The sequence below is a fragment of the Mya arenaria genome, chromosome 10 (genome assembly GCF_026914265.1).
Source record: "Mya arenaria isolate MELC-2E11 chromosome 10, ASM2691426v1".
Classification (NCBI taxonomy): domain Eukaryota; kingdom Metazoa; phylum Mollusca; class Bivalvia; order Myida; family Myidae; genus Mya; species Mya arenaria.
Window position 1 is genome coordinate 55,779,400 of NC_069131.1, and position 21,856 is coordinate 55,801,255.

General features: G+C 34.5%; 1 protein-coding gene across 2 annotated transcripts in view; it reads right to left on the reverse strand.

Annotated features, from left to right (window-relative positions):
- Positions 1–16,099, reverse strand: part of LOC128206395 (lymphoid-specific helicase-like) — a 32,722-nt gene extending 16,623 nt beyond the window's left edge. For both annotated transcript variants that reach the window (XM_052908802.1, XM_052908801.1), the window contains exons 1-13: positions 16,009–16,099; positions 15,498–15,617; positions 14,775–14,947; positions 14,054–14,154; positions 13,604–13,703; positions 9,222–9,278; positions 8,385–8,503; positions 7,350–7,792; positions 5,483–5,574; positions 4,990–5,076; positions 2,800–2,928; positions 1,152–1,334; positions 629–703 (exon numbers count right to left, since the gene is read on the reverse strand). In XM_052908802.1, coding sequence (XP_052764762.1) covers positions 629–703; positions 1,152–1,334; positions 2,800–2,928; positions 4,990–5,076; positions 5,483–5,574; positions 7,350–7,792; positions 8,385–8,503; positions 9,222–9,278; positions 13,604–13,703; positions 14,054–14,154; positions 14,775–14,947; positions 15,498–15,609 — 1,671 coding nt within the window. In that variant the 5' untranslated portion in view covers positions 15,610–15,617; positions 16,009–16,099. The remainder of the gene's footprint in view (positions 1–628; positions 704–1,151; positions 1,335–2,799; positions 2,929–4,989; positions 5,077–5,482; positions 5,575–7,349; positions 7,793–8,384; positions 8,504–9,221; positions 9,279–13,603; positions 13,704–14,053; positions 14,155–14,774; positions 14,948–15,497; positions 15,618–16,008) is intronic.
- Between the last annotated feature and the right edge of the window lie 5,757 nt (positions 16,100–21,856).

Consider the following 21,856-nt stretch of genomic DNA (forward strand, 5'->3'; position numbering starts at 1 on the left):
ATGCTAGGAACAAATAAAATTGCAACAGACCAGCCGACAAATTGGATGTCAATTTAAGGGTTCCCACAAATCATAAAAAAAAAATCCTTGACCTTTCCCTGACTAAATTCCAATTTTCCCTGACGGAACTACCAGGGTTCATAGGAGCTTAATTGGTCATCTATGAGCATAATTAATAATGTTGGTCCCCATCCTCCCCATCAGCCATCCCTTACCAAGTCTTCTTATATAGTGTATTGGCTATTTTTAAAGTCATCTTTTTTAGCAAGAGTATAAACTGATATGGCCTTATTTCCTACTTTTTGCTATTTTACACATTGGATCAACAGCCTCCAAAATTTCCCTGACTTTCCAAGACTTTTGCATATTTTGCCAATTTCTCTGACCAAATAAAAAAAAATCCCTTACCTCGACTTTTTTTCCTGACCGTGGGAACCCTGAATTTTGTTTAAAAAAAAAATACATGTCAGACCGTCTATGGTCTTATATCAGCATTTTAGCTGAAAGATTTTTCTTTTCTTTTTTTTTTCAAAAATTAAACACTGCACATGTTTTTTTTGCTAAATTTAGGCAATGGACGGTTTCACCTAAATCAAATAAGTTCTCTATAGATAAATGGATACCATACCTCATGTTTCTTCTTCATCTTGTTTGTAAGTCGAGCTCTCTCCTCCCTCGTTCCATGGTAAAACAAGATCGGCAACTGTGGAGAAAATTTGTTAAAAATACATGTAAAATACATACAGGTTTTATCTGAATTTTTATACATGTATGTAAATATACCTTCAGTTTTGACAAATTATTTGATGAAATACAGATATTAGGTGCTAAATTGATTATTAAAGCTTTTTTTAAGGAACTGTCAAAAGTCGACATTAATACCAACATCTCAACTCGCCTAGACATCCTTATATAAATTTTTCTTCACTTAAAAAGCAGATAATTGAACTTATTTTCAATGCCATTAATTTGATCCATATTTGCCAATAGAGGCTTAGAATCATTCACATTATTGTTGACAGCGAACCTACAATAATGCTGCAAAAGAGTCACAATTTTTACTAATATTTTCCTGTGAATACATGTAAAATGTTTTAGTTAATTTAAACATGTAGCTTCAGACAAATTAAACCAAAAGCCTAAGCACTCACTCTTGGAGCAAATCTTTTGAATTCATTTCTCCAGTTTGGGAGAGTTGACAGTGGAGCTATGACGATGAACGGCCCAAGAGCCCCCATCGTAACAATCTGACACATCAAGGCCACACATTGTATTGTTTTTCCCAAACCCATCTCATCTGCGAGGATACCATTGACTCCATTTTCAAACAGCACCTGTAAGAGAAGACAGTGAAGCTATAACAATGAATGGCCTATAAACTCTAGCTTGTAGCGATCTGACACATCAGGGCTGCACATGTATCATATCATTTTACTGAATCCCATTTCATATATCAGGATACTGTTGTTGCCATTTTCTAACAGCATCTGTTAATAAGTTCTAAAAATTGCTGTCATTGTAATAACACACACTTTTATAATCAGGGCATACATAGTTTATTTCATTTTTTTAACTAAAGCTTTTAATTCAATTACTCGTTTTGCATTGAATTGGTGTACTTGATCTTTTGTCAACCTCTACCCCGCACAAATCCTCACTGAATCCAAATACGATAGAACCCCCAGATAAAACTGCATACAAAACATTTCTCAACCCTGTGTATAAGGCCTTAAAAAATACATTTGGTTTGGGTTACCCAGGGTAACCCTACCTATGAAATAGATGCTGACTCTACTATTTATATGTGAGTAGGTATATTTTTTATATATAAATATATCTTCTTTCTTTTAAGTGTGTCAATAAATACGTTAAAACCTTTTTTCTGACAAAAATAATCTTACATACACTACCTGTTTTGGGAAAGGATGTTACCCTAACCAGGGATAATTCTAGTAATCGATTTCCGCAATATCTCGCATAAAAATCGCTCAAATCGCATCAAAATGACTTAAATGCGAGATATTCTCGCGCTTGATCGCAGTTTGTGTATTTTGTGCCTTTTCCATTTTGTTGTTTTACAAAATAAAGCATCGTAGTCGCAGATAGCTTCTTGTTTATATTTATTGAATTACTCACGAATTGCCTCCCCTACATTGAATGCATTTGTCTTATCGAATCTTTTGATCGATATCGTCCACGCACTAAGTCTTGTTTTCAAGCGTTTTTGTGACCCGGAATAATTTTGTTTAAGCGGGTTACCACTGCATTTTAAATGCGTCTACAATATCGAAAGCGTCAAAATGTCTAATCAGAAAACGTTGTTTGCATTTCTTGAAAAAGGCCTCTGGATCAAAATAAAATACCAGGGCCAGATGAAAACAACAATGGAAAGCCTTCGTCTCCCAAAAAAAGTCAAAGCACCTTTCAGCAAAAATGGCTTTATCCTATTTTTTGCTCAAATAAAAGGAGTATGAATGTTCATGCTGTCTGTACTGTTAACAAGTGTTTCCTTCTAGTCAAACAAGTGTATATATTATATCTATATACCTATATATTGTAAATTTGTAAATATATTGATATTCATGAAACAAGTTACTTTTATGCATTGTTTTATCACTGCGTTATCCATGTATTATAAAAAATCTCACTGAAATTAAAATTCTCTCACCAATTTTGGACAAATGGGATCAATTCTCTCGTTGAAAATCTTGAAATAGAATTATCCCTGCCTAACTAAACCATTTTTTTTTTGCCCTTAGTGTAAAAGGTTCATTCTCATGGCCGAGAAATAACACCTACCTTGAGCCAGTTAAGTCCTTCCACCTGGTAGTTTCTTAACTTCCCTCCTGTCAACAAGGCTGGCCTGGTTATAGTGCCGTCTGGTTCTATATCGGGGAATCCAGTAAATAGGTCTATGGCATTGGGGTCCTGTGGGCAAGATTCATATGAGAAGGTAAAGCCTTAACATCATAAAGTTTTCTGATGGTCCTCTTGGGTAAAATAATGCATGTGAACTCAGTAAGATAAAGACAAGGAGCTTCATCAGGCAATATGTTGTTTAAAAATAATAATATCCTTTACAAAAACAGAGGGGTGAATAAAATTGCAAATGAACTAAAGATTTTCAAGTTCATAATTCCAGTTAGAGTACTCCCCAAAAATTAGACAGTGCAACTTTGTTTTAATTCAAACACCGCAAAATCCACAAATTCATTTAATCTAATTTCAAGAGATGCATAACAATGTACGCAGTGTTCGACACTAACGGGGTCCCGGGATCATGAGGACACCAGTTTTTCGGGAGGGACACCTGAACTTCAAAGTCCGGTATTCCGTCGGGACACTTAAATTTTGACCGATAAAAGCTAAACATCAATAAATAAATAGCGTTTCTTTTATTTATTACATAAATTTAGGTCCCCCTAAATTTCTTAAAAGTGCATGCAAAAATGATATTATTATTAATACATTGCACACACTAAAGCGAAAGTGTGGCTGACTTTTTGACTATAGTTACGTCATGAATCTATAAATAAACAGGTCATTTCACAGTGCGCATGCGGGTTAACACTTCCATTTTGTTGTTTACATTATCAACAAGGTCAGAGGTGACAGACTGTTATTATCTGTACAAAAATTATGTTAAATTAGTTTGCTTATGTGTCAGAACCGCCCAAAAAAGATGCCAACACTACTAACCTTGATGACTTAATGATGCGACCTTCGAGTTGTTACACTAACATTTACGGCACAAATACCGGAATCCTACTATTCAACATTTTTTGTTTTATGCTTTGATCGAAACAACATAGAAATAAAATTCCCAAAGTTTTATAAATGCAATCACAAATTTTACGACATTTTGGCGCAAAAATTAATATACACAATTTTTCGGTCGTCTGCTCTTCCAGTATGCACTACACCTGTTGGGCAGTCTGATTGATTGATCAGCAGCTCTACTTAATATAAACTTGAGTCTTCACAAGCCAGATGTAATAGTCCAACTGTTTCTTGATCAAAAGCACTGACATGTGACAAGACCCTGAACCATGACTTATTTAATGCGTATTTTAAGAAAATCTAAAAATAGTACCAACCATCAAGTTTTTGTTTACATTGTATCCATCTTTGTTTTTGACTGAAAACAAAAGGGACTTAGACATTCTACCGCTTTTGAACCCAATCTACTGACTAGGAGACCCATATCTTCCTCTTGCCATCGCCAGAGGTTCATATGTCTGACACTGTACTATTAACTTGTCATTACATGCTGTTGAAAACATGTATAATATGGTGTTTAAAAGACAATGAATGTGCATGTTAGATTTATTATTAAAACAGGTTAAGTAATGAAAAAAATGTAAAAAATGGAAGGGACTCCTAATTTCATGAAGGGACATCTGATTTCAAATGTTGGTGTCCCTTCGGGATCCCTTGGAAAAATGGTTAGTGTCGACCCCTGTGTACGTGTTGTAGTGTCCACAACAGCTTGCCCTACTGTGATTGAAAGTATGATAACTTTTTAACTACTCCAGACTGACCAACAAAATTTTTGGAAAATAAGCTAGATACATGTACCAGTTGGCAAATATATTTTTTTTTTCTATTACGAGAAACTTCAATTTTTGCTCTCAAGTGCAACACATCTGCGCAAAATATACTGAATAAGGCGTTTAGCAAACCCCTTTGGCGAAACAAGCCAACTTCTTACACCAGTGGTCGAAATTAACACAAGCCCACAAGCCCTGCACTGGATAAATTCTTTCGGGCTTGCTCAAATTCTGAATTTTATATAGCAGGGCTTGTTAAAAAATTTGATGCCAAGAAATAGTATAATAATTCGGGCTTGTTGATCTAAAAGTCTAATTTCGATGACTGTTACACTTGTGCTCAAAATAATCTAGCAAGCCCTTTTATATCAAATCCACAATCTGAGCAAGCCAAGAAAGCATTTCACCAGAGCAGGGCTTACGGGCTTCGTCTGCTAACCTTTTTCTCTTCTTTCATTTCCTCTTCCTCCTTGTCATCATCTTCCTGGTCTGCTTCCATGACCAGCTTCTGTCTTTTACTGGAGGGCTGGTAGACAAAATAACAACAGGTCAGTTACTCAGATATCGTGAGTGACTTGGTAACTTTAACATGAATGAAAAACTTGATTTCAAAAGAGTTTGTGTCTTGTTCATTGTAAATTATTTTTTTTAGTAAATCAAACAAACCAGGCTTTATTCTCAAAGTTCTTAAGCATAACAAGGTTAGGTGGCTTATTTTATTAAGCAGATATATTTCTTTATCATAATTTTACACACAAAAAATATTGTGATTATCATAAGGAAAAAATTCTTAAAAGTCTGAATACCCTTAAACAGGTATATATTACAAAAGTAACAGCGAAATAAAAATAGTGAGTTCAATGCTATGCTGTTATAAGGGGCTTTAGATGTTTAAAGAAATTAGCACCATACAAGCTGAAAATAAAACTTACTGTAAAGAAGTGAGTTAACAATTTGGCTCCCTGTGGTGATTTTTCATTGTAGTTCAAACTTTTCCTTTTTCTGCCTCGCTTTGATTTTGTGTCTGTAAAAAAAATTAGGTCATGTTTTTATTAAACCTATTGTGCAATGAATTTACATGTTGATTTTTGAAATGTCATTTTGACTGCTTGCACAATCGTAGTGCTGTAATGTTTGACAAATACTAGACTGACTATTTGACAAAAATCATCAACCAAGGTAAAATGGTCTGAGATTGAAATATCACCATCTTTATGTCAGGATAAATCCATATTTTTATCATCTCTAGAAAATTCTGAAATATTTGACAACAAATAAGCAAAAATACAACTACAAATTTCATACATGCAAATGAAGATTCAACAAACAATATCAGAACAAAGAAACAAAATCAAAAGGGAACGAAAGAGAACATAACTATAAAAAAAAATCTAACAAAGGGTCAGGGTTTGTTTTTTTGAGGAATTATGGTACATTGACCCATTCACTTTGGAATTTGGATATTTTGCGTCATTTTGCAAAAAAAATGCATTTAAAAAAAAAAAAAATTTACGAAGGATAAGTATCCTCCAATGCCCTTCTTTAGTTGTTAGCATGTATATCAACTATTAATTTAACAATACTTTTGCCAAATAGAACTTGTCTGGGGGGTTTTCTTTCTTTTTTTTAAAGAATTTCTCATGTGGAAATTGTTTTCCAAATTAGCGAAAAATTCCTTTAGATATTTGGAAGATATCTAAAAACAAACCAAACATCTCTATAAAACCACCCTAAAAATGCCGGAGTCTTTTCAATTAATAAACTGAACAGTGAACATAAATATCTAACATATCGGGTCCTCATTTTCCATATCTTCATGGTCACTTTCATCTTCAGCCGGTATAAGCTTCTTTCCAAGACAGTCTCTCAGACAATCCTCAAAATCTACAGACAATGTACAACTCGGTATTTATAGTTCAAAAGTACATGTATGTGCATACAAGCTGAAACCGTTAAAACTGCACTCTCACAGATTAAATGTTTTGACAACTTTTTCTCTCTCTTAGAACAAGCCAATTTTTGCGAAAATCCATGGAAACCAGTTAAATAAGACTGCTGACAAAAAATTAGATCCCATATATTCATAAGTTCAGAAATTGATGTTTTAAGCATTTTTCTTAAACCGTTAGTAACGGTTTAGGCCATAAAACATTAATTTTCTAACGGATATATGAAAATCTACATTCTGATTTTTTGTCAGCAATCTTATATCATTGATTTGAAGATATTTACGCAAAAATATGCTCTTTTCAAAACAAAAAATAAAAAAGTAGTAAAAATGGTAAATCTGAGTGCAGCTTTAACTGCAGGGACCCTTTTCATTAAAAGATCTTAATCTCAACTTCAATAATCACAAATCAGTTATCACTAGAAGGTATATCACAAGTTACCTGACCGACCCTATTTTTTTGCCAATGAATAAAAAAATTGTTGGCATTTCATAACAAACCTTTATCTTTTAGGCCTAAGTGTCACAAATAACAACATTTAGATGTTATTTGATTTTCTCCACTTTCTTCTCTGACACGAAGATGAAGCAACATAACAAAAATATGATCATCATTTAGAATTTTGACTACAATCGTCTATGATATTTATTGAAATAGGCCCGAGGAACTGGGTTTCGTACAGAATTATAGTTGTATACTTAAAATCTGTAGGGACACCATCGATGACAATACTTAATTTTTTCTGTTTCCTTTAGTGTTTTTAATGTTAATTCGTCCTTAACCTTAGTTCAGTTCATAATAATATATTGCACATTGAGAACAGCAGAGCTAAAAATCAATCCAAACCAACCTTGAGTCTCAGCATCCACTTTCACTCTCCCGCTCCTCCTGACCTGTGGCGTATCATTCTCTTTCTCTGACCCAGGGGACATTGACTGATCGCGCGCAGACGAACCATCTCTATCTTCCTCTGGCATTTCGTTGTCTTTCACCTTCATTTCAGAGTCTTTCTCTGACAATTTAGTGTCTTTCTCTGACAATTCAGAGTCTTTCTCTGTCATTTCAGTGTCATTCTCTGTCATTTCAGTGTCTTTCTCTGTCATTTCAGTGTCTTTCTCTGACGGTTTAGTAACTCCCTCTTCAGGTACTGTCGTTTGTGAGATTCTGTCCGAATCTTTTTCTGAAGGATCAGCCTTTTGCGAGGTTTCATCCAGACTGGGTTCTAATGCTTCTTTTGCCCCCTTAATGTTTGGCGTAGAGCTGGCTATCATGCCAGGTGTGGATGGTGATGCCCTGAATATCAGACACCATTATTTCACAATTTTTATATTGGCAACGCCATTTTTAAAATTTGTTGAAAATAAATTATCCTTCTTGATTTTCATTAATAAAATCCTAACAGGAACTTGCAGATACTCACCTTAACAGGATATTGTAAATCTAACCCTTTCAAAGAGGTTACTAAAGCCCATGGGGAAAATTGAGCATTTAGTGTCTCATTTTTAAATAATCATTATAACTATAAATGATTATGATTTATAACTGAATCAAGCGTTTCTCTTTATATCTTACCGTATAAAACAAGAATGTGTCCCTTAAACGCACAATTCTCTAAGGAATCAGACCTTTGTGAGGTTCTGTAATGCATTTGTTTAAAGCTAGTTATTTAGCTTGCACAATACTGGGTAGACTTCTGTATATGATGACTACATTTTAATAATTAACATACCAACATAGCTCCAGATACCACATGTATACATCAAAAGAAACAGATACATGTACCACAGAAATATGTATTTTTTTTCTTTTTACATCATTTCATTTATCTGCTCCAACAATTTCTATTTAAACAACCAGCATTTCTAGCAGACCTCCAGTCAAATACCTTGATTTTGGTGTAATAGCTGGAGAATTAGCGGCAGACAACTTGGACTTAGGGACCGGAGCTCGAAGAGACATTTTTCCTCTTGTCGATCTTCTTGATGAATTTGACTCTGTTGACTTCTACAAGAAAAAAGCTCAGGTCATGAATGTTGTGTATTTATCATATCCTTATCATACTATTACAGTATTATGATATCTGTGCATGATATGCCCCGGCTATTGGATCTTTGCTGCATGATCCCCTCTCTGGTCTTTGATATTTATTTGATTGTGATAGAATTTTTCAGTGACTTTTCTCTTACCAATTTAGGCATGCGATTTGCCCTAAACCAATGATAAAAAACCTTCCCCTATCCAAATGTGAAAAAATATATCCCATTTTCATAATTTGAAAATAATAAACTTTTTTTTCTTTCTTTTTTATAAAGCATCCTTGTTTATTTCTTGGCATTCCAAATTTAAAAGAAAGGCCCTGGCCTTATTCCCAAAACAGTTAAATAAACAACAACAATACTGGTATTAAATCTATCCCTAGTTACATGATATGTTCATTGTGATTAACACCCAAAGACATAATAATGTCTCAAAATAAAATTAATGACCAGATCCTTCATATTTTTGCCATGGTTTATGTATAAAGAGAACAAAATACAAGATCACATTACTTTTTTTATCAGCAAATTATATAGTGAAATTAATATTTACTATTCACAAAAATAATTTGGTTCATAAAATTTGGTTTGGCAGGTAATTAATTTTTTTCTCAAAATAACCAGGCCTGAAAATGTATGGGGTATTGGGCGTAGTCTTGTCGTTAATAGAAGGAGAAGATGCAAACCTGGCTATTTTCAGTGTCCTGAGAATGATCAGCTAAAACAGCTGCATTTGTTTTGGCCTGAAACATAAAATACAACAATTACACATTAGCCATATCAAAATAATTTCATTAATTCTTCTGTCAGTGTAAGCTTGCCTTAATTGAATGCACCAGTCTAAGACGATATGCTATATTATCCAGTGTATATTGTCAAAAGAACTTTGCTTATACAAGTGGTTAACTGTTTGGTATCAGATATGATTCCAACATACCCGCTACAGGTTGTCAATAGGAAATTTCAGCTAAGGGTCCAGGGAGTCTATGAATTCTATTTCTTTCTCAGGAATGTAGTTTCTAATGAGACACAATATATTCCTGCTAAATTCTTCACCATATCTAAAAGCTTTCTTACTTGCAGCCAAGTCTGGTAACATTAATGCAAAAAGCTTCGGCTAAAACACGGTATTTGTCCATTTTATATTTTTTTGTTGTTATACATAGATTGAAGGAAAGTGTGTGATTTCAAACTTAATTCTTTGCAGCCAAAGCATGTAACCTAGTCCACTCCTGCTGGCCTCCAAATTTCAAGTGAAAATATCAATTTGTATTCGAGTAACAGCAAAAAACATATCCCAAAAATGGCCATTTTCAAGCGTTATGCTGTCTCATTTGATTTTTATATATATTCAAACTGTTATATATCTATTTTGCATGATGATTTGGAAAAAATGCATTACCTCAGCTTATAGAAAATTTCAAGTGCTAAATTTTGGTGGGTAAATCAAGAAAATAGACAAATTATTACAGAAAATATGACTTATTAACATAAAGTGGTGCTTTTGCCAATTTTTCAAAATCACAATAAGTATCCCTTGTTATATGCATGAATAACATTGAAAATTCACCCATTTACAAGTGATAACTGTTTTGTAAGACTGATTTTTAATCAAACTTCCAATTTTTTGTTGCTTTGGGCATTCATGATTCACATTCTTAAAAAGAAGGAGGTTCACCTGTAAGATTTTCAGGGTTAAAAAATCTGTAGAGTCCGTAACCATGGGTTTGTATCTACATATGTATTAATGACAGAAATGTGGCATTCCACAAATAAAAACCTCTGTATGAGTATGTTTAATGGCTGAAATATTTTTGGAATATTTTGATTTTAAGTTGCATTTTTTTACATATTTAATGTTACGGACACTACAAAATCTGCCTTCAAATTTTGATTTGAAATTTCCATTGTTTTCAATAGCATATTTCCTTATATTTTTTCATGGTAAAAGCAATTTTTTTTATTGTGCAATATTGCATCATCTTTTAACTATTGGAAAATACCAATAAAACGGCTGATGCAACAATATTTGTGATGAATTATTGCATCATCCAAAACAACCGCCTTTCTAAGAAATACAACAGTGCAGCTGTAATGATGGAATCAGCTAAGAAAATGGCTTATTTTGGGTAATAGTCGGTCAGATTCCAGCAAGAAGTCCTTTCAAATGGAAAACACTAAAGGTGTTGGTTCCAGTGATGCTCTAGGTATGTATTATCCTTATCTAAACATTCCATGCTATGTTACGTAGGGTCCGTAACCAAAACCATATGTCTGTACATGATGCCCTGAATTAATGCAATTCTCCACATGAAATGCACATGTTGTGATGCTTATTTGTTGAAATTGCCATGCCCAACATATAACAAACTAAACTGGTCTTAACAGGTTGTTTAATGGAAATCCTATGACAGTATGACACACAATTTCATTTTGTGTAGCCTATTACGGAGCCGAGATGAAATATTTTTACATAAAGATTGGCGTGTATGCCAATGAATACAATCAGTGTTATAATATACAGATCACAGACACAGTGGATACTTGTTAAATGTACAGAATTGAAGCTTAAGTAATATTTGATTTGTACTTGTACTCAGGTTACAGACTCTACAAAATACGGCCACTTGTTTCTAAGTCTACTGTAAGTATGTTCAAAAACATTTTTATGAACAGAAACAATACAATTGAACCATATAGGGACATTTATACCTTTTGAGGTTTTTCTTTTCACAAAACCTGTCTTTATATGAAGATTTATATACCATATATATTAATATTCTAAGGTATACATTGAACCCAACCGTTTAAGGTTAATTAATATTCAGAATGTCTTTTTACAGAAGAGAGCAGAAAATCATCACTGCGATCCCGGAAACTTGAAAAAAAATGCTGAAATGAATGCTGAAAAGAATGAAGACATAGAAAAGAAGCAAAAGGAGAAAAACAGGCTGAAAGTCAAGGCATGGAGAATGCGTCAGAAAACAGAAAACTCCACAAAATATTCTGAAATCAAAAAGAAAGACACAGAAAGAAAGAAGGAAGCTCGAATGAAAGTGAAACTCATGGCCAATTCAGATCCTGAATTAAAAGCCTCCTTAAGAAAGAAAAAAGCTGAAGAAATGAAAAGATACAGACAGAGAAAAAAGATGAAAACAACATGTTCTTCTGAAGATCCTGGTGTTAAAAAGAGTAAGAAACCGGCTCTGGAAGAAAAAAAGAAAAAAGCTGTGAAGCGAACACAAGCCTGGAGAATGCGAATTAAACTTAAGTCTCCTACAATTCCAATTGTTAACACAGTTGATGAAAATGACAGTCATGGAGAAAGCAGACAGAACAAAAGTAACTTATCCCGTGCAACAGTATACAGACGAGCGCAAATGGTGAAAGGCATTCTGCCTAGGACACCAAAGAAGAAAGCCGCCATTTTAAAGAAGCTTATTGAGTCACCTTCAACATCCAAAGTACTTTCTGACCAAGGAGTAACAATGACACCAGCTTGTAAGAAGAAACTTGAAGTAGCAGATGCTATAGTGAGTTCCTCAAAATGTGAGAATATAGACATAGTTAATAAGTGGGAGAAAAGAAACCTTGATGTTATTAGTAAAGTCCAAGAAAAACTAAATGTAAAGAAGAAACAACCATCTAACAAGGAGCAGCCTAAAGCAACCTGCAAAGAACAAACAAAAGGACAGAAACAAATAACTTTGAAAAGAAAATCGGAGACCAAGCAAGCAAAAGCCAAGAGGAGAAAAATAGAAGAGACAGCAGCAACAACATCCCAACAAGATACAGCCTTTCAACCTGGTGATTTTGTTACCGTTGGGCTCAAACCGAGAAAAGGACCCATAAGTGTTTACGTTGCTGAAATTACAAGTAAATCTGAAACAGAATATGGGCTTAAATATATGAAGAAAGCTGGAAACGCATATGTGTGGCCTGAGAAGTCAGACGTTTCTCAGGAGCCAACAGAACATATCATTTCAAAGCTAGAAGCTCCTGAACTTGTCAATGAAAGAGGTCATTTTAAATTCAATACACAGGAACTCGGCAAAGTTAAAGTTAATCTGTTGAAAATACACAAACATGTGTATTTCAAATAGAAAATGTTGAGCATGTGTTGGTTCTTACAATGTGTAGAGTCCGTAACCGTAGTGCAGTCTATTTCTATCTCATACAAAAAATATGTTCTATTGATATAAACAGCAGAAACTGACTATACTTGATAGGAAAAGTGTTTATTTTAGAAAAACAATGTGCTTGGGGCACTTGGTTCTACAAACTTTAAAAGTTACAGTTAAAGTTGTGTGATCATTTTTGTCAATTTTTAGAGTTCATCGCAACTGGGATGAAATATGTTTTTTTTATGCTTATCTCAAGCAGAGATTTTATGCATTTGTTTGTTAACATTCTAATTGTTAGTTTTCTGTGTTAACCTGAATAATACAGACTTGTTTCCATTAAAATCTTTGTTGTTATATGCCTGTTGTAGTGTCTGTAACCTTACACTGACCTGTATGTAAAAGTCGCCAAAAAAATAAATTTATAAAAGCGACTGTAGGAAAACAAATATCATTTCCAATGACTGAAACTTTAAACTAAAAATGGACAAAATTTCATGGCCCTGCATGGAAGTTCATTTTTCCACCTTGGTGAGACACTTAGGTGGACAAATACCGTGTTTTAGCCGTTTATGTGTTCTAGTTTAAATATATTTGTTACGCATTTTGACCTGTTTCTTGGTCCATAACCATAGTGTCCCAAGAAATTATATATGGGTGACATATTGGGGTTTCTGATAACTTTATAGGTTCCCAATACTTTGAAATTCCTGATACTGCTATAGCAAATAACATCCAATGTATGTCAAGTGCAAATTTTACTTCAAGCAAATAAAACTATTTAGAATCATACCAAATTTTACTGTGGATAATAAGCGGATATTCTCAATTTCAGTGTGGTCTTGAGATTTATTAAATCAGATTTTACCAGACTTCTTTCTCGCCATTTTGCTCCAGTGTATGATATTTCTTAGCGTTCTATTTACTGTAAATTTAGTACTTCCCACCTTGTTAGCATCTTGAGCCTCTCTTTTTTCTCGGTCCCTGGCCAATTTCTTCAACATGGCATCTCGTTTCTTCATCTCCAATGCTTTCTGTCGCTCCATTCTGAAATATGAGTATTTTAATTTGTCTTCAAACTACTTATAATTCTCAATAACTTCAAAGACTAGACAGCAATTATTTATTCCACTTCAAACAGACTGATTTCCGTTATGTCTTGAGATACATATTTCGTAAATATATTTTTTTTTACCAGGGTTTTTTCTAACCAGTTCCATCCAGTGTTTAAAGTATCCTACCATACTTTTTACATGAGAAGAACTTGGAAGAGTTGCAATCAATAAATAACCCTTGTTTGAGGTATTCTGTATAATCTTCATAAGAAATTTTGAGGCGATCAAATCTTTTAAGTGTTGCAATCAATCGATCACCCAATCTCTCAATCAATCACTTACCTCTGTAGCAGGTACTCTGTATACATGTTACTCTTCATGAGGAGAACTTTAAGTCGCTCGTATCTTTGTTCCTTACTGTCCTGTTCCAGGTGGAGCCACATCTGTTAAACAAAAGCAAATATATAAAGGTGTATAAATGAATGCTTTTAAGAGTTGAATTAAGGATTGACAAATTCCTCAAAAGCCCAGTCAGTGGAATCTTAATAAGTCCAAACTGATCTATTACAATAATTGGCTTCAAACACTGGAACAGATAGAGCTATAACAAGAAATTTTGTTCAAGCTTCGTTATTATTTGCTAGCTTAATATGACAATGAAAGCATCATAATGAACTGGGTGCTAGGGAGAAAAGCGCAGAAAATATAAAAAAAAGAACTGTGTTTAATTTAAGAAATGGTTTCAACTGCAAAATATGGTAATTTTGCATGCATTTATACTATTATTATAAAATTAAATTACAAAAATTACATTTTTTTACACTTACATAGTCTTGGACATTTATTTCTAGAAAAGCAGAATATTACTTCCTAAAGAACAGGATGCAGTATTATTCCATTACTCTTCAGCTAAAAACTTACAATACCTAAACTTGTAACTTAAACATGTAGTCGGTCAATAGCTATTTATAGCTAACGCTTCTCTGTTATGTCATACCAACTGAAAATAAAATTTGATATCTTGTCTTAATGTATAACAGAGAAGCTATCTGCTTGCTGTTACCTCTTTTCTCTTCCTATATTCCTCTTTATCCTCCTGTTCCCTCTCTTGTTCCAGCCTGGCTTCCTCATCCACCTCGGACTGGGTGATAAGCTCATTGCCCTGCACTGATTGTTCACTATCCTGTACAGATGCTACTGTCAGTGGGGAGTCAACTTGTCGGGAGGCTGTCAATTCTGTAAAATGAAGATTTATACCATGATTTGAATTGAAAAAACACAAATAACATGTCTGTAAAAGGCCTTGTTTAAGCCTACAACCCTCTCCAATCTGTGGTATAACACAAGGATGTTTATTATCTTTATTGCCGTGGTGTCTTTTCTCACAGGTCAGTTTTCACATCTGTCAAAGCATAACTTTTTCAGCCCATTTTGTAAAGACTGCTTAAATTTGAAATTCACCAATGAAAAATACACAGGAAATTTGGCACTCTGCTGTGACACCAGGGCAAAACAGATGCACAGCTGAGGATGCACACACCAGATTTTCCTTCAAGACTCAGCTTTCAAACATTTTTTTATCAATTCTGTTTAGAATTCAGACTTGGTTGTCAATTCCATATCATGGTTTTGTATTACTGTCAGATGTCGATTATTTTTACAAAAAGGCAATTAGATTTTTATAAAAAAAATGGTTAAATTCATGGCCCAAGTGCATCATTAATATTTATGTCACCTTTTTCACCAAGCATTAAATTTTCATGTAACTTTAAATATACAACTTTACCAGCAACTGCCACATCAGACCCAGCTCTGCTAGCTGCATCCTCCTCCGGCATAGTAGCATTATCTAAATCAGGCTTAAATGGAGAGGCCTGGACTAACCCCACCTCACTCATCTTGATTTCTGTAAAACAAATTATACTAACTGTTCACAATAAATTCATGCAAACAAAACCCAATAAAATCAACAGTATGATGTCTGAAACCGTGGTGGCATTGTAATGATTGTTTGTCAATGAAAAATGAAACTTTCACTTAAAGATTAACACTGGCTCATATAATTCTGGCAAGGTGTGTTACAATATAGTGTTTGTGGGTCAGAACCAACCGCCCGGTTAGCTAAGTCGAAAGGAGTGACGTGCTTGTTCTGACGATCGTTGATTCGTTCTCCACACAGCCTCACAGGCATATGTCGCGAAAATGAGTGACATATAAACAGAGTAGCACCACTGCTACGCGTTTAAATAAACTCGTTCGCAAAGGCTGTTTGTGTTAGATATACTTAATTTAGTTACCTTATAATGCCTTGTGGTTAGATGCAACAGAATCGAGATAGTATGCAATATTAGTTGTACGAAAGCCCTCGCGCCAAATTCGTCATTTATGTAACAGACGACGGAACACTGAACAATTGTAGATTACAGTTCATTATAAATTGAAAACATCGCATCAGTTACGTCCCTTGACTCACTGTGTGACCGTCCCAAAATTTCAACTAATTAAATAAATGTGATTGGCTCTGCATTGTAAGAATCTGCTAGATTTGTAACTCCATCGAAAAAAAGATAGTTACATGTATACAGCTGCAGAGCGTTCAGTAAGGCGAGCGTGTACAAAACGCTCGCAAACGTTTTGTTTTGTATCTCTGTTGCAACTCAGCGCATACACGTTAAGCGGGAAACCAAACAGCAAACATTCGCCGCAAACATCTTAACTGAGCGCGTTGCGGATGTGAACAAATATTGATGTAGCACTAATTAATTTTTCGGGCGGTCAAAATTTCATGAAACGCTCATTTTGGTCTGTTTAGCCATAAGTCGAAATTGTATTTAATATTTGTATTGAACAGTAGCTGAAGAATACCATACACTTCGACAACTGTAATGATTCTACTTTATTTTGTTTAAATTATCGAACAAGGTTAGTAATAGTAAATAAATTAGTAAATAAATAAATAAATTAAAAGAAAAGAAAAAATAAATAATGTAACAATGATAAAACTGCTGCTGCTGCTACTGCTACTGCTGTTACTACTGTTACTGCTTCTGCTTCTATTTCTACTACTTCAACAACAACAACAACAACAACAACAACAACAGCAACAACAGCAATAGCAACAACAACAATTACTACTACTACTACTGCTACTGCTACTGCTTCTACTACTACTACTACTACTACTACTACTACTACTACTATTTCTGCTTTTGCTACTGCTGCTGCTGCTACTGCCGGTGCCGCCACCGCCATTGCTGCTACTGCTGGTGCTGCTACTGCTTATGATACTGCTGCCGCCGCCACCGCCACGGCCACCGCTACTGCTGGTGTTGCTACTGCCACCGCCGCCGCCGCCACCGCTACCGCTACTGCCGCTACTGCTACTGCTGGTGCTGCTACTGCGTTTTAATGAGTGTGTGGTATGTATGTGGTGTTTGTATTTGTGAATGTTGCGCTTGAATCACACGGTATGTATCTCTAGTTCATTGTCATTTGGGACCTTACTTTGTGCCCCTAAACAGGGTTTTTAATTTTTCGACCACTCGGCTTGTCCCTGCAGATTTCACTGTACTACTTATGAAACTCAGAGAAGATAAATTCAAACGTTTAACTGCTACTTAGAAAGATCTTTCTGCATAATGTGAATATTACAACTTAATTTAATTGTTTTCAGTTTATATTAGGATTATTTTAATTGCTCATTTTATATAAATGGCTCAAATAAATACTCAACTTATGCATACAATTTCCGAAATTCATAGATCCATAATAATGTATTATTATGTGACATCTGCGCATATCTGTGACAATTTTGTTGGTACTTTTTACATAAGATATATGTTTAGACCATACAATATTAATGGTAAGGCAAATTATGCCGTTTGTCAATAAACGCTGAAACTGGTAATGTACATAAATGCACATTAATTTACGAATGAAAGTACATTGCTGGCACCATCTGGTTCCCATATAACTCAGTGTCTGTTTCTTTTGCTCGGGCACAATATTCCCATATATCTTATAATTAGGATGGATTGTGTACGTCAAATAAGGTAAACGACACTTATTTTAAGAATAATGAAATGTATACTTCAAAAACATATCATTAATGGAAAAATAAGACATGAATATATATTTTTATCTTAAATTTATCATATGCTTTGTACTTATTATTTTAAGAATACATTAATGTATACTTTAAACACATATTATTAATGGAAAGATAAGACATGAATATATATTGTCAACTTAAATGTATGATATGCTCAGCACATTGAAAACACAGGCGTTTGATCACATCATAAAATAATGTTTTTTGTAATATTGTAACTAAAGTTATAGCCATGATAACGACATAATCTCTAAAAGCAATTTTATTCATTAATCCCTGATCGTTCAACTTGTATTACCCACCATAATCTCCATGCTGATGTTCTTTAGAGACCTACGAAAACTTGACATACTTCCATCAGATCGGCTGAATTGCCTGTTAAACACGTTTCTGGACAGAAATTGTAGCGGCATTTGGTTTGCATGATACACGTCTGTTGGTCTTAAGAAAGAAAACACTTTAAGAATTATTTGTGTTAATACCAGCACTGACATGATATTGATTGACTGCTATTTATTCCACTAATAACATGTTTCAACTTAGGTGAGCGTTAGTTTCCCCTTCCCTGAATGCAATAACGAGATTTTGTACGACCAGTTTTAAAAACATTTTCAGATATTTTTCTTCAACCTTTTCGACCTAGGAAGACGTTGGCGTCCACGTGCTTTGTTCTTGTTTTATAATTGGTTATCTTTAATGCCATCATTCATTGTAAGTTCGCGAGAGTTTGACATCATTCAAATTATTTCTGAAAAGTCTGTCAACATTGTTACTTAGTTTTTATGTCAAAATGCCCCAGACTACCTATTCAACAATGTCTTGAGAGTTCTTGATGATATCTTGTCAAATAAGAAAGTTATTTACAAAAATAATGAAAAGTAGTGGATGAAATTTATTTCCGGGTTACAAAAATGCAAATATCTTTTTTTAAAATACCTGCAATCAAAACAAAGCCCCAAGACATTGTTGATGGGGCAGTTCCGATAAATTTGACTCACAAACATATATATATCCTCCGAGTTTCTAAGGCAAAGTGGTGTACACATATTCCCAAGTTAGCTAGCTATCTTTGAATGTCTATATCGTTCCATTGAGGAGTCGATTCCGATGTTCCGGGTGGATTTATTCATTTGCAGGGCATACAGTGTGTGTATACCACGTGATTAATTTCGTCATAGGTGCTACGTCGGAAGGCAATATTTTGCTTCAAATAAAGACTTTAAACAAAGATAACTTCACTATTTTTTCACCATTTTGAATGAAACAAAGCACAGTCTATGCCGCTTACGGAGCTCTGCCTTCGGTCTTTTACCAAAGTTTGATTGAGAGTTTAGTTTTCAAAACACTTCGACAAACCTTTTCACAATACGGCCGTCTGACGGAGCACTGTCAAAATATTATTTTGGAAACAGGTTTGTCGAAGTGTTTGATAAAACAAAGACGTACGGGGCTCTTTAAGCGCCATAAACTGCTCTTTGCTTTATTTAAAATGGTGTAGTATAAGAAAAGTTATCTTTGATTTAAGTCTTTATTTTAAGCAAAATGTTGCCTTCCGAGGTAGCATATGTGACGTAATTTATCACGTGGTATACACATACTGGGATAGGTGTACACCACTTTGCCTTAGAAACTCAGAGGGTATCTTTGTATCGATCTGCCTATTTTCAATGATCTCTTTTTTCAATAATTAAGGTAATCAGCTAATGTTTTGTTAATTTTAATTGGAATCATGTTCCGGCAAAAATGACATTTTATTGTTGTTATTTAGCAACATCATTTATATCATCACTCTGTTTATTTCATGTATCCGCTGTATCTAAAAATCTTATTATTTAGTAAACATTTGATTGTTATACATACCTTTATTAAATACAATCCCAACCTGCATTAATTGAAATATTATTATATTGAAAGGACTATGGCATCCAACGAAATACTACAAGATGCACTCGGCTTACTCCCAAATAAAATTTACCACAATTAATGCATTTGCTTAATATACCATACCAAAAAGTATGAATAAATGTCAAAAATAATGGTTCCTGTGAAGGATACCGAGCTCAATTTAAAAGAAAGGGTGCAGAAAACACGGTATTTCTACCTTGTGAGACTATAGTAGATCACAGTAAATCTTTTAGCACTCACCAATCTTTTTTTTTCAGCTATAAGAGACACGGTTTCAATCTTGTTATCAGTAATTAATATTTTCCATAAATGCCTTATTTAGTAGGTAGTTAAAGGTTTATCACTCAAAATCGATGTTTGTCATACATGTGTATGTATTGATTTTGAATAAGAGTGTCGCTTTTAAGATGTATTGAGTTTACATGTAAAACAGTGGTGTGTCATGTGAACTTTTGAGATAAGTGGTGTACCATGTAAACTTTTGAGATAAGTGTTGTGCCATGTAAGCTTTTGAGATAAGTGTTGTGCCATGTAAACTTTTGAGATAAGTGGTGTGCCATGTAAACTTTTGAGATAAGTGGTGTGTCATGTAAGCTTTTGAGATAAGTGTTGTGCCATGTAAGCTTTTGAGATAAGTGTTGTGCCATGTAAACTTTTGAGATAAGTGTTGTGCCATGTAAGCTTTTGAGATAAGTGGTGTGTCATGTAAGCTTTTGAGATAAGTGGTGTGCCATGTAAGCTTTTGAGATAAGTGTTGTGCCATGTAAACTTTTGAGATAAGTGGTGTGTCATGTGAACTTTTGAGATAAGTGGTGTACCATGTAAACCTTTGAGATAAGTGTTGTGCCATGTAAGCTTTTGAGATAAGTGTTGTGCCATGTAAACTTTTGAGATATGTGTTGTGCCATGTAAGCTTTTGAGATAAGTGGTGTACCATGTAAGCTTTTGAGATAAGTGGTGTGCCATGTAAGCTTTTGAGATAAGTGGTGTACCATGTAAGCTTTTGAGATAAGTGGTGTGCCATGTAAGCTTTTGAGATAAGTGGTGTACCATGTAAGCCATGTAAACTTTTGAGATAAGTGGTGTACCATGTAAGCCATGTAAGCTTTTGAGATAAGTGGTGTGCCATGTAAACTTTTGAGATAAGTGGTGTGTCATGTGAACTTTTGAGATATGTGGTGTGCCATGTAAGCTTTTGAGATAAGTGGTGTACCATGTAAGCTTTTGAGATAAGTGGTGTACCATGCAAACTTTTGAGATAAGTGGATTACCATGTAAGCTTTTGAGATAAGTGGTGTACCATGTAAGCTTTTGAGATAAGTGGTGTGCCATGTAAGCTTTTGAGATAAGTGGTGTACCATGTAAGCTTTTGAGATAAGTGGTGTGCCATGTAAACTTTTGAGATATTTGGTGTGCCATGTAAACTTTTGAGATATGTGGTGTGCCATGTAAGCTTTTGAGATAAGTGGTGTACCATGTAAGCTTTTGAGATAAGTGGTGTACCATGCAAACTTTTGAGATAAGTGGATTACCATGTAAGCTTTTGAGATAAGTGGTGTACCATGTAAGCTTTTGAGATAAGTGGTGTGCCATGTAAGCTTTTGAGATAAGTGGTGTGCCATGTAAACTTTTGAGATAAGTGGTGTGCCATGTAAGCTTTTGAGATAAGTGGTGTGCCATGTACACTTTTGAGATAAGTGGTGTGCCATGTAAGCCTTTGAGATAAGTGGTGTAAGCCATGTAAGCTTTTGAGATAAATGGTGTGCCATGTAAACTTTTGAGATAAGTGGTGTGCCATGTAAACTTTTGAGATAAGTGGTGTGCCATGTAAGCTTTTGAGATAAATGGTGTACCATGTAAGCCATGTAAGCTTTGGAGATAAGTGGTGTACCATGTAAGCTTTTGAGATAAGTGGTGTACCATGTAAGCTTTTGAGATAAGTGGTGTGTCATTTATACCCGAAATATGTTGGTGATATCTATAGACTGTAAAAAATATTACATTGTAGTTAATGACCAGCAGCAGCTAAATTATATATTTAACGTTTTTTGATTTAGGAGTTTTGGGTTCAGCAGATATAAGTTACATTTCTCGTTGTTTCGTTATTGACGGGATTCCTGAGTCGGTTG